Source organism: Ptychodera flava, chromosome 10 (assembly GCF_041260155.1).
Source record: "Ptychodera flava strain L36383 chromosome 10, AS_Pfla_20210202, whole genome shotgun sequence".
NCBI lineage: Eukaryota > Metazoa > Hemichordata > Enteropneusta > Ptychoderidae > Ptychodera > Ptychodera flava.
Window position 1 is genome coordinate 29,578,219 of NC_091937.1, and position 13,698 is coordinate 29,591,916.

At 38.3% G+C, this 13,698-nt stretch overlaps 2 protein-coding genes across 3 annotated transcripts in view; one reads left to right on the plus strand and one right to left on the minus strand.

Annotated features, from left to right (window-relative positions):
- Positions 1–336: 336 nt before the first annotated feature.
- Positions 337–6,369, minus strand: LOC139142447 (citramalyl-CoA lyase, mitochondrial-like). Of its 2 annotated transcripts, XM_070712386.1 has the most exons (8): positions 6,234–6,350; positions 5,670–5,924; positions 4,940–5,131; positions 3,879–4,074; positions 3,219–3,332; positions 2,917–2,970; positions 2,323–2,447; positions 337–1,679 (listed from the first exon to the last, which is right to left on the minus strand). In XM_070712386.1, exons 2-8 carry the CDS (start codon positions 5,898–5,900, stop codon positions 1,572–1,574), a joined length of 1,020 nt encoding a protein of 339 aa, XP_070568487.1. In that variant the 5' UTR covers positions 5,901–5,924; positions 6,234–6,350; the 3' UTR covers positions 337–1,571. The 2 variants fall into 2 exon arrangements, with proteins under 2 accessions (XP_070568487.1, XP_070568488.1); XM_070712387.1 differs by having other exon boundaries at positions 5,670–6,369.
- A 240-nt stretch (positions 6,370–6,609) lies between these two features.
- Positions 6,610–13,698, plus strand: part of LOC139142451 (activating signal cointegrator 1 complex subunit 3-like) — a 38,864-nt gene continuing 31,775 nt past the window's right edge. The window contains exons 1-7 of the mRNA XM_070712389.1: positions 6,610–6,939; positions 7,752–8,302; positions 8,877–8,991; positions 9,564–9,628; positions 11,059–11,183; positions 12,341–12,479; positions 12,927–13,052. Coding sequence (XP_070568490.1) covers positions 6,705–6,939; positions 7,752–8,302; positions 8,877–8,991; positions 9,564–9,628; positions 11,059–11,183; positions 12,341–12,479; positions 12,927–13,052 — 1,356 coding nt within the window. The 5' untranslated portion in view covers positions 6,610–6,704. The remainder of the gene's footprint in view (positions 6,940–7,751; positions 8,303–8,876; positions 8,992–9,563; positions 9,629–11,058; positions 11,184–12,340; positions 12,480–12,926; positions 13,053–13,698) is intronic.

A 13,698-nucleotide genomic window follows, 5' to 3' on the forward strand; every position in this document is an offset into this window, starting at 1 on the left:
AAAAGGGGGTTAAGTCTGTGATGCAGTTGCTGCATAAAATTCCATTATCCTGGATAGTACAGTTACGGTTTGCATGTTTGCAATGTTAAGATTTCATTACATTTACTCAGCAATTGTCACTATCGCAAATTCTTCATCTTACTATACTCTTTGAGAAGAGGACCGATATTTTCAGCAGCAAAAATGAAAAAGAGACTTGACCTGCAATCACTCACACTGTCAAGTATCCTTACTATCATTGGCAACATGAATCCAAAGTGCAAAACATGAATATCAACAGAAAATATAATCTTCAAATGTTTTCATGAGCTTCACAAGGGAACATTGTATTCAAGATGAGCTTGCAAACTAAGTTGTTTTTATTTTCAATGAAAAGTATCAATGTACAAGTATTGATTTAACAGTTTTCAGCATTCTACTTTGATTGAGTTCAATTGTTTCCTTTGGAGTACAAGGAGATTTAAATCTGTAAATTGTCTTGTTTTTTTACATGTGCACAATTTCAAAGCATTTCCACAACATTGACTATTGCATCAGTTACACCACTGCAACACGTGCTATTGATTCTGTGGAAAATGGACTTGTAGCCAACAAGGAAGAATATTAAAGATACACTGTGCAAACTTTTTTCACCGGAAAGGCTAATATAAAAAAGTTCTAGAACTTGAATGTTTTCTTGATGTTTTATATGACAAATGCAAGACAATTACAAGAAGACCAAGAAACAAGCAACTTCCAGCAGTTGATTACACACAAGTAGCTTTTTCACAGCTACATTTTAGATAAAACATAACAATTGAGTTTGAAAAATTTCCAGAGACCTCCACTTGGAAGTAAAATGCTCATTGTCACTCAGCACCACAAAGTAACTACAGCTGATATTCAAGACAAAATAATGTCCAGGCATAAGACTTGCAGCTGCAGGATTTGATAGTTGGAAAAGTCGCCATTAAGGTAGTATGCGCCTCAAAAGTAAAAGAATTAAATTTTCGCTCAAATTTTCCTCAAGAAATCTTTGGACCATTCACTTTCAAAATCAAGAATAAAAATTGGGGTCACTATGCAAATTTGCTACTAGAGAAACAAATTACCCAAGATTTTGAAATTCAAAATGGCTGCCATCCCTGTGTTAACTCTATGGAGAAAAATACAATTTTCCATTTTCAAAAAAAACTAAGACTCTTAGTTTTTCTTGCTCAAAGAGCTTCAAAATGAAGCCTCACAAGTGGTAGATCAGAAAGGAATTGAAAAAGTTTGAGATTCCAAATACCTGTCCCTGAGGCACATTCTACCTTAACTTTAGAGCTACTGTACTTTGCTTTGATGACAGTGACAGTTTCTGTCCCTCGATGGAACAAAGTCAGCAAAATCACCAGGAAATGAATCTTATATCTTAAAGAATTATAGTAGAGCCGATCTTTACGTTCATTTCGAAACCCATCAATACACTGTACTACTTCTGACAAGCTGAGTGGAAATGTTGAAATCGAACTCTCACACAATATGATATTTCAGTGTATTTGCAAAATCCTTGATAGTCTAGTGATGTAGTCTTCATTAAAGAATGACCGTTAAGATGGCGCCGAGTGCCGGGACACAGTCTGTGACAGTTTGAGTACGTTCTTAGCCTGCAGCAGTAACGGCATATCAATCATACTGCCTCGGAATGTGAAAGCTCCCTGCAAAGCCAAACACGAGAGTTACAGTCAGTGGGCAAAAAAACCCCAGAATTTCAAAAGCATACTTATAGCAGACTCAAGGTCGTATTGTAAAAAATACAAGAGAACACACTTGATGCTGTAATATATATCCTACAAAAACTTGCTGTACATATTCTTTGTCTTCTGTTATTCATTATTATGCTGCAAATTTTGGTTGCATCCTGGGATTTTCAGGTCAATGTTTCAAGTATCCTGAAACATCTTTCACGTTAGGGCGCTTCACACTCTCTCATTTATACAAGTGTGCTAAAATCATAAATATTCCAGTCTGCGTTTTGACATTCAATATGTAAAAGTGATGAATAATGTGGATTTTTTAAAATATATTTTCTTCAAACGGTGGCATCCCTATAATAGTACTATTTTCGTGATACATGAATATATAATGTATCTTGCACAAAATGATCACACGAAAGGCACAGAAAATTCCATCCTAGCTAGTATCATTCTACTGCAGTGAATAAAGATTGGTTTTCATGAATGCATTAAATCATTGACATGTTCTATGCCAGACTATGCAAACTCATTCGCTCACATCGCCTGATACCGTTCATTCAATGAGTCAAAGTTGTCATGGCAACGTGAGACCACAGTTTTTTACCTTGCCACTTTCTTGGTGGGCTTCGAACGCTTTGACCAATTCAGTTGCCCAGTCAATTTTCTCCGGGCTGGGACTGAAGCACTCCTGAACGATGGCAACTTGGTTGGGGTGAATGACCTGCTTGCCTGGAAATCCAAACACTGCACGTCAAGACAACGCATAGCTAAGCATGTAATGCTTGTGTAGTCTGATGCAACATACTATGTGATGTTACCTGGCCCAGATTGTAAATGATGATACAGTGTTACTCAGAGTCTCAGGTTGGACTACAGCTTGATACTGGTATATAAACTTCCATCGGGCAACTGCCCCCTCACTTCTTAGCTTGTTTCTTGAAGTGCCTCTTGAAGTGCCCCTGGAAGGGACTGGTATTCATCGGACCCTAAATTTTTTACTTTTTTGGTCTATGGTTTCTTGGGAATCATTTTTAAGCTCTGGATGTAAGAAAAATTGCACCGTCTTAGATTTTACAATATCAAAATTTTTATTTTTCTCCATAGGGTGAACTCAGCAATGGCTGCCATTTTGAATTTCAAATATCGGCAAATGTTGGGTAATTGGTTGTAATGTTCTATTCTGAACAGAGATGCTCACCTGTGAAGCCCATCCTGGCGCCCTCTAGAGACTGTTTCCGAAGTCCTTCAGAATCTAAAGTAACAGGTCAAAGACAACAATTAAACTCAGAACAACAACAAAGTACCGAGAATTTAAAAAATGTGCATATCTTTCTCCTACATTTTGGTAGTGCCCCTTAAATACGGACTTGGCACAAATATGACCAACCATAAATCTAACTCTGAAGATATCCTCTGTGTAAATTTTGCAGCATATTGTATCGTGCAATACCTTGAAAATATTACCCAAAGATTTTTTGAATATCAATCAATGCTCCTTGCCTTTGAAATCAATATGTACAAGGTCGATGGCTTGCAACTGGAAGGCTTTTGCTGTTGTCACAACTTTCTGCCTGGCGTAGAGTAGCTCTGATGCATCTGCTGTTCTCGTTGCACCTAATTCAATGAGAAAAGTGAAAAAAAAAAATACAGGAGGGCTGAAAGAATTTTTTATATCATATACCATATGTACACCTCACTTGGAGTACACACCAGTAGGCATTTAATGTTATAAATTTACTGTAGGAAAATGTACTAGTTCATGGAAAATTTTCAAATTACATTTCTTGCAAGACTGAAAGATTTAGCTCTGTGCTGGCACTCTGGTACTTTATGAACTCTGACCCTACACATGTTGCATATGACATAGGGTCAGGGGTGGCAAAGTGCCAGAGTTCCAGCACGCAGAGGAATCTTTCAGTGTAATTTCTTGCCTAAAATGAACAAGGTTTTTTCCTCCTTTCTGGCCAGTGTACATTTTTATCTCAGGTACTCCACAAAACAGCGATGAAAAATCAAAAAAATTCTGTATCTTTTATTCTATTGGAGTTGTGCGATGACTCACCAATCCCTGTATTGCTGAATGAAAGTCAAAATACACCTACAAAAAGTTGATAGAAAGAGACCAAACCATTGTGTTAAAAGGTGGCAGAGCATACACACCTATATCAGCACAGAAATCGTCTGATCCAAACACAACACCATCTAACACAAATGGGCTGTCTCTGGATAGCTGTACACCCCTGGCAAGGATTTCTCGTAAACTCAACAGAGCTATTGCACTTTCGATGAAAATGACCAATTTCATTTGTTCAGCAACGTCTCTTCCTGACAAGGCTTCTCTCAGCTTTTCCGAGACCTGCCAATGGACAAAGTTATGATGGTTAGTGGAAATTTCGTGATTTGGCACGCTTTTGGGATTTAATCCCTGAATGATATCAGAGGTCATCAAATGGTCAAGGTTCAAAAGGTCATTTCCATGCCTACATGTACCACATCCTTTCACCTCTGCGCATTGGTGAAATATCACAAACTTAGACGATAACACAAATAATATTGAATTCTTTAAGCATTTCAACCCTACTATTCCATTTATTGGTCACTTTACACTACATGCCAAACTCTGGGGTTTAATACCAGAGGTTGGGAGTAAAAGGGCATAGGAAGTATATTTATCATATGCCTTCAAGCATCGAAGATGCCCGGTTTCTTTTATACTACTTTGTTTACAGGACTTTTCTTCTTTGAAATATCAAAACATACAGAAATATTGTTTAATTTAACAAAATCTTGCTTCTTGAATGCATGCTACCTTTGGGACACAATGAGTGATGCCAATCACTTATACGTACAGTATACCGGGTAGACTCAAAACATATGGAGGAACAGCTTTCTCGTCTGTGGCTCAACGACTTTGGAATTCCTTACCAAGTGACATTCGACAAACATCCACTGTGAACAGCTTCAAGCATAAATTAAAAACTAATTTGTTTGCCAAGGTATATAATCTTTTCTCACTCAATTGGGCTTCTGAGAATAACATGGCTAATTGATTTAGGTGCATTATAGAGTTTTTGGATTGATTGATTGAATATAGCTGGCATACATTTGAGATGTACAGTAGGCTGATCCATTGTACACTCCAGCTTTCATATCTTCAATGGCAAAAGTAACCATCCATGAATAGCATACACTAATGACAAAAAAGAGAAAATACACTCTACCCATGTCAACTGCTCTGCTTCATTTACTTTTGGCACCATCAGTGTCGCTGGGAGTTTCTTGGCCTGCATGATAACTTTAAGATCTTCTTCTGCAAGGGTTGGATTGTCGACCGAGTTGATGCGGACAGCCCTGTCTAGATGCGGTAGCTCTAAGTCATCTAGCATCTTCAAAATTGTATGTCTGGCTTCTTCCTGGGGTAAATGAATGAAAGTTAAACACAAGATACCATGACTTTCATTCACCACTGACCATTGCATCAGGGTGTTCGGAGGAATATTAGAATGGCGAAGTATAGGATACTGACAACTACATCAAGAGTGTAACGTACCACAACTGTTGTCATCATTACCGCATCCTGTTACACCATGATCATCGTTATCACAATCACCACCTTCATCATCATTGTTGTTGAGTCAACGACAACAACAACAAAAACAATATTATTAACAACATCTTCATTATCATCATTATCACAACAAAACATCACCATCATCATCATCATCATCATCATCATCATCATCATCATCATCATCATCATCATCATCATCATCGTCATCATCATCATCATCATCATCATCACTGACAGTAGTGCAACACTCATGTTCATCATTAACTCTACCATGAGGTCATCGTCACCAACGGAATAATCAACATCACTTCAGTGTTATAATTCATATCCGGGTCGTGTAACTTCAGACACTTATTATCCTCGTCAGTTCGTCGCCATACCTTTCTGTTCAAAGCAACTCCATCTTCACAATCCATGCAAGCGCAGTCTGCTTGCAATGTCGTTATTTTCTTGAGCTTTCTCTCGTCGTTGCCCGGGACATACAGCATCGCTCTTCTTGGCGTGTATGTTGGCGACGAAGCGGCAGCTTGCAAACAGTACGTTCTTGACTGATGTGTACGTGTGATTGAGGTCAAGTTCACATTAATTTCAGTCCACTTTGACAGCAACATCCGCCAGGAAGCTGGCCGCTGCAGCTGAAAACGAAAGTTCCTTAGGGTAATCATTGCTTTGCGGCTTGCTGTCCGAACCTGAGAAAGTAACACCACAAATTGTTGAGTTTGTTTCTTGTTTTTGTCCCTCTCTTGCTACTAGTAGCTGCCGTATACGTTTGTCACGGACCTGGCACTGACGGTATAGACAGTACTACAAATGCAGTGGTAGTTCTTTGGTATGGTTTATGGCCGAATCTTTCCTCGCTGAATTTTAGTACTCCGTCAATGCCTTATTCTAGTACCTGGAAATGCGTAAAACTTTAGTTGCTGTTATTGTTGAAGGTGACTGACCTCGTTAGAAGGAATCAAGTTAGTCAGACTATGCAAAGTTGAGCCTGAGGTTGCATGTCACAGCCACCTCGGGCCGCAAACACAAGGACTGGGCTTCGTTTCAAACAGCTGGTGACCGCAAACGACCTCAAAAAGACAAACGAAAGACTGTCTGCTGTGAAATGCGGGCGCACTCATTTCTAAAAATTTTGCAATCGTCAAATACAGCTGTTTGCTGAAAAGAAAGTGCATATCAAAGAGCTGCACACTTGGATATTTAAATGCACCAGTTTTACCCATAAATTCGGTCAATATTGTGTTACTTTGATTTTACTGTCGTTCTAATATTTTCATTACTCGAGAAAATAAACCAACAAATAAAACGTACCAACTTCCGGTATTTCTGCTGTGCATGCAATATGTGACCGGTGGTGCTTGGCAGTCACTTCTCAGTATGTGGATGTTAACTCTTCGCTGAAGTATTGCACAACAATGAACCTACCGAGGTTAACAGGTGCTCTGAGGGCCTTTTCGACCGTTACTTTGAGTACAGAAAGCAACGACGAACCTGGAAATAGGCAACTTCGATCAAAAAGGGCTCGCTCAAGGCGGTCGGACGGGAGAAAGTGGGACGACTTGTCCGTGACTTTGGAGATCCATAGTAAACAGCGGAAGAGCGAGGTGACGAGTGCTCTGCGGCAGCTGGTTCATGTCTCACGCGAAATTGGTATGTATATCGTTAGCTGTAGGGCGTATGTGGTGTAGAGTTTATTAACAGCGATTTTCTGTTCAGGTAGTGTAATATTGCATGCTGGGCACTACGTGAGATGAGAGTCAACGATGCATTATCATGGTTGTTGAAAATAAAACCGAAACTAAAATGCTTTTCGTTGGCTAAGTCACTAAGTGTCTAGTGATCGGCAAATCGACCACAGGTATCGTAAAGAGGTCGACAGAACACTCAGTCCATCTGGTCAGCTTAGCAGACTTCAGACTTAGTGATGTTTGTGTGTTTGGTTTGTACCGGGGTCTAGGGGATGTCCCAAAAAGGAACTGGCTGTCTCACAGTCATTATACCAAAGGCATGCAGAGTCAATGTCACTGACTTTGCTGCAGGGCCAGGGAATCCAAACCCGGATCCACAGTACAGTAGCAGTGAGTAGAGAAGAAACTAAATTTCTCTGCCGTCTATAACTCGACCAATATATAGTCCTATAGACCTTATAGATCCACCCCTAACAGTACCAAGATTGCAAACATGAAGACAACTATAATATACACAGAACAGCGAGAAATTGAAGCTACACGGACAAAACAATAAGCAACAAGCCAGTCGTACCATACATATTGATTGTCTAAAGAACACCTCAAAATAGGTCTGTGCATTATATGGAGGTATGACCCTGGTGGAATTTTTCAATAAATGTGATAATTTTTAGTGTTATTATATTGAGCAATAGAAGTCTGTTTTATTACAAACAACGGACACACGAGTATGGATTTTGTCTTATATTGTTTTATACATTTTTTCTTCTCAAGTTGGTAGCGACGCATCCCCCGAAGCAGTTGAAAGCACGGCAGTGTTTCTGTTTCTCACACTCAAGGACTGTGAAAGAGTTGGACATGATGAAACTTTGAAACTGAGAGACAAACTCGGACCTTTCCAGGCGAAGGCCGCGTCAGAGGCGCTCAAAATAATCCAGGGAATTGTGAGGTATGTCCCACAGGAAGTGCTAGAAAAACTTGAGAAAAATGATGAACTCCTGTCGAAAGAATTTGGAAAGAACCTGCACTTTTCACACAACTCGTATTGCCTCCAAAATGGTCCCGCGGAGCAGCTTTCAAGTGAGGAATCAGAAGATGAGGAGTATGAATTCTCAATGTCATATTCGGCGAACACTACAGTGCAGCCTGCGGTCAACAACAGCCACAGACACAAAGATGATGCATCAACCTTGACCGGCAACTGGCTTCTTGAAGAAGTCAGAAAGTATTACAGCTCAGATTTGGACATGTCTGTTGAAAACTGGTGTGAAAGCATATTTGATATCCTGAGTTCAGCCAAATCAAATGACGAACTACAGAATGATGTGAGTGTAAAACTGCACTGACAGTTTTGTTTTGCGGTAGAATGTGCCTTTGGGACAGACATTCGGACTCTCAGATTTTTGGAAAATTGTCACCGTCTCAGTTAATCCAAAATTGAAAATGTTTTATTTTCCACATAGAGTTAACACAGGGATGGCGGCCATAATGAATTTCAAATATCAGTAAAAGTTAGGTAATTTGTTTCTCCAGTACCAAACTTTACACAATTTTTCACAAAAGTATGCCGATCAAAAATTTATTTACTACATATGCTTCAAAATGAGCCCCCTCAAGTAGTAGACCAAAAATGTTGTAAAACTTGGAGAGTCTGAATATCTGCCACTAAAGCACATTCTACCTTTACCGTACGGTAATAATTTAGAAGAACGATTCCTTTCAAACACAGCAAGCACTGAATAATGTATATATTTGTCATTGATGTTAATCTATATCTTCTCATAGTTTTTTTCCATAGCTCTTTGAACTACTCAGTTTTGACAGATTTGAGTTGGTGGTGAATCTCTTGGACAATAGACAAAAGTTAAATTTATATCTTCTCTTTGTTTTTGTCTACAGCTCTTTGAATTACTCGGTTTTGACAGATTTGAGTTGATGCAGAAACTCTTGGACAACAGGCAAAAGATCATCTCTGCAGCAATAAATGGTGTGCCGAGATCTGCAGTGAGACAAGGTAGTAACCGCAGAAAGTACATGTAGTCATAAAAAATGACAGCATCAGTTTGACATTAATGATTGATAATGTAAAACAATGTAACCTTGTTTTCCAAAAAAAGGTCATTTATTCCCGCCCTAGAATCCATATTACAGAATGAGAGTAAACATTGTGTACCTACGAAGTTTTATAATATTTCATTGCTATCCGTCCGCGTTATTCATAAATATTCTTGTTTAAAATTAATTTAACATGGGAGTTTAGGATTGTAAACAAAATATGGAATTAATTTACAGCCCAATTATCTGTTTCTTTTTGCATTTTATTAGATAAGATATGGTTTAACCCTTTCACCACCATGGTTTGTCCCAAATCCATTGTTTTCTATGGTAAAGTTGGACCTGTATACAGGGAACTGGGGTGAAAGGGTTAAAATCAAATGTGTAAAAATGCTCACCGAAATGTGACTCCATAATGTTGTTCAAGCATTGTGATTCAAATATTAAATGCAAAAAGATACATCTTATAGAGCGTTGATGTTTATTTGATTTATATAATTATATCCTTGGTTTGTGATTCTTTGTTTACAGTGAAAAAGAGCACAGGTCACAGCGGACCGTCGAGACCAAATTACGGTGCACAGGTCACAATACAGGTATTGTAGAAATACACCTGACCATAATCATGTATCATTACATATGTAGCACAGTTCACTTGCCCTGGAGTGCGTGCACGTACTACTTGTACGTGCACTGCAGTGCAAATACTGAAAACATCATGCCATAACCTTTTGTTGATGAGCACAGGTAACCAGGACTATTTCTGTTTGTAAGCAACTAATATTTGTGAGCATCCCAAAAAAGGTCATCTGCAAAGTGTGAGAAATAATTTTTCAGCATGGAAGATTTCACAGACGATAGCTGCAACAAAGCTTACTATCTTATAACACTAGTACTTAAACGAAAACAGGTTGTTTTGCATTGTTCTCTTACAATGTGATTGCAGTGAATTATAAGTTGGAAATTTCCACTTGTACAATAGCCTTTTGACCTGTAAACAAGTAAACAACACACTAACCAATCAGAACCAGGGATGTGGCACCATTAGCCCATGAGAATTCATTGACATCATCATACATCAAACATGATTGCAAAACTGGAAGCTTGTCCGCCAAACTTCATACGACAAAATGCTACGTTCACGGCATCAGTTGTGACTTTTTTCAGGTGTAACTTATGTCATAATTACACAACCTCATGACAAGACTGCAAGCACACCTTACTCGGAATATTTGCACTTGGGCTTGCAGTGTATTCTGCAGCCATCCCCACATGAGCATCTCTCCCTCGTGCAAATACCCCAAGTATGTCACGCTTGTCTCACCATTGAGTTCTGTCATATCGCTAAATGAGCATAAAGAAGAAAATACAAATGTTTATGAGATAAATGTGAAGTCAAATTTATCCCAAATTTACTAACCAGCAGTAGCTCTTGAAGATGACCAGCCTGTAATTAGATTCACAAACAAACTGTTCTGTTTACTCTCGAAAACAGACTGTGCAGTGTTATCGACAAATGTTATTAGTAAATGACTAGGATTAGGTTGTGGATCTTGACGTACTTCTTTCAAGCATTTTCTTTATTTATTGTTTGTAAACAGTACATTCATATCACTTGTTTGAAGTATTTCCATACAAAACTTTTGTGAAGTGAAATTAACAAACATGTAACAATATGAAAGATTATTTCTGTCGTTGATGCAGAGTGCCTTGTGGGTATCTGTAATGAGTTTTTCATATTTTCATACAAAATTTCTGGTTTGTCATATATCCACATGTATGTAAACTTGATATGTTATTATCTGTTTTTTATATGACCATGTTTTTAAAGCAACCTTCAGAAAGATAGTGTAAATAAAACAAAGTTTGGATTTACCAAACATGCTAGTTAGGAAGTAGACCAAAAGATCTGTAGTTTGAGGGCGCTCTCTACGTAAGAGGGAGCATGCAGAGAGCGCCCTCGAACAATATCTTTAAGAAGGAAAGAGAATATGATTTTTATTTCATCCCATTTGCTGTCCTACAGTCCGAGGCTGAAAAACAGCTGCAGAAACAGATCCGCAAAGATGAGAGAAGACAACACAAAAGAGAAAGCAAGGCTGATGACTCGGAGGAGATGGACTTTGAGCCACAGTTACTCAGAATGGAAAGGTTAGCCTCTAGATGGCGCTTCTTCAAAGTCTAGGCATTTGTTTCCATTTTCACATGCGGGTGCATGAACACATGCTGCATTTCACGTTACGTTGGTTCATGCCTCGAAATTGAAAACGTTCAACTTTCACTCAAACTTTTAGTAAGGAAACTTTGAATCAATCTGCTTCCGAATTTGGAATAAAAATCAGGGGGTCACTGTGCAAAATTTTGTACAAGGGAAACAAATTACCCAATATATACTGGCACTTGAAATTAAAAATGGCTGCCATCCCTGTGTTTCAGCAGGCATACCAGTAATCAGCACACCAAATTAGGTAATTACCCAGCAACTTGGCTTAGCACTTTGCTATATGACCCGGCATTTACCTTAAACAAGCCTCTGTTTAACGGTCCGAAGACTGATAAGGAATCCACTAAACTCAGCAGACAGCTCCTCCACTGAGGAAAGTGATATGCCTACAGTAGAACAAATCATTTTCTACCAGCACCCAGTTCTTTGGAGAGTTTTGAAAGTGGGATAAAACATTGAAGTGTAAAACACAATTTGTTGTAGTTATAATTCAAGTACAAGAGGAAAAACAGGACACAAAATGGCCACAAGAGATCATATTCTATACAATACAATATTTTATCCCACTTTAAAACTTTCCATTACAGGCATATCAGTTTACTCAGTGAAGGATCTGTCTGCTGAGTTCAGTGGATTTCCTATCAGTCTTAAGACAGTAAAACCGACTTGTTTAGGTAAACTCCAGGTCATATACCAAAGTGCTCAGCTAAGTTGCTGGGTAATTACCTAATTTGTTGTGCCGATTACTTGTGTGCAAATTTTCAGTTTACACGAAAATAAGCTGTCGAAAACTTGATTTTCTCCACAAGCTTCAAAATTAGTCTCGCCCCTCAAGAGTGGTAGACCAAGTATTGTAAAAGATAGAAAGTCCAATAGCTGTCTTAGAGATGCATTCTACCTTAAACACTATCCCAGTAGGAAGTTGTAAGAGATATTTTGAAGCACATACATATAGAGAGATACCTCTAGATAAAACCGTGTTAGTGGCATCAAAGAATGTGTGCCCTGCCAGTGACAATCATCATTTTGAATTTTGAAAAATTAGTTTTTCTGAGTTTTTAAAATTTTATTTTGTTTTTGTCAGGGAGCGAGCCCTGCAAGAGGCATCAAGGACTCCGTTATTTTCCCATCATGCATACATACCACAGCAGGAGATGTATCCCCACGTCTATGATTCCATGCTGGAGGCACAGTTGTCATCATCGTTTATTGGTGGCACAAAGGTAAAGAAAGAGTTGCATTTTTACAGGATATTTTATCAATTTTTGACATAGCAAGATTTGTGTGGGCTTTTGTGCCATATTCAATGTCTGTATGTTTTTGACTCTGAACTTTAGAAATATCATGGAAGTTTTATGATTGTACTTGAAACTTGAGTAAACATACAACTTAAGATGAATTTATTTTCATGAACATATATGATAATTACTTTAGGTATAAGATTTATTTTGAAAACTTTTTTTGATTATACATTTTGATATTGTTACTCAAGTTTCTTATCCTATAGTTAAACTTTAACAGAAATTTGCAGAGGTGGCATAAAGAAATTTTTAAGATTGCGTTGGTATTCTTTAAACATTACATGGACCAAAGGGACATAGGCAGAGCACACTGACAGTGCAGTGCCAGTTTTGTTTGTGTTGGTGACATTGAGTCGTATATTTCTGCAGATGAGTCTTCCGATCGGTTTTGAAAAGAAAAGCAACAAAATGTATGAAGAAGTGACCATTCCACCGTCGGCGCCAGCACCAGTGCATATTGGGAAACAGCGGATACGCATCAGTGACCTTGATGAGGTGTGCTGACTGATAATTTATTCTTTCCTGTGTCAACATGACATTGCCAGTTCCTGGCTTTGCTGTGTGTAGGACATTGATATTTGACACACAGTGTATCATATACAGCATAGCAAACTGCTCGAAAGTCTATAACCCCAGCTGAACCAATAAAGATCCCACAGTTATATTACAATTGGCTTCTTTCACATGGTTAGCAACAAACTATCCTCTTGTGTGTAGTGTTCCTACATGTGCCTGCAAATTGAAAGACTTATACTTTTGCTCAAACTTTCCGTACAAAAAAACTTTGAATTAGTCCTCTTTAAAATAAAAAATAAAATCTGGAGTCACTTTACAAAATTTGGTACCAGAGAAACAAATTATCCAATGTGTACACCAACTCTTATAATACCGGTAGCGCTGATCGCAAATGACGTCACAATGTCTCTCATTAATATGCATAAAATTACATATTTGTCTGCATTTTCAGCATAAATGATGTAAAGATAACCTACTGGTGTTACAATGGCTACAAAAAGTCAAACTGATTCGTATGAATTAATGGTTTTGACTACAAGCTACAACAACAGCCGCACATACAACAACAAAATTTGTCCGAATTTCAGGCAGCGTTGTCCAAAGTCGTGCGCGTGCAGCTATATTT

Coding starts and splice junctions, on each gene's coding strand:
- LOC139142447 (XM_070712387.1), bottom strand. CDS start 5,954: ATGATTACCCTAAGGAACTTTCGTTTTCAGCTGCAGCGGCCAGCTTCC. Junction 2,971..3,218: donor TGTACATATTGATTTCAAAG/GCAAGGAGCATT, acceptor CTGTTACTTTAG/ATTCTGAAGGACTTCGGAAA. Junction 1,680..2,322: donor CCCACCAAGAAAGTGGCAAG/GTAAAAAACTGT, acceptor TTGGCTTTGCAG/GGAGCTTTCACATTCCGAGG.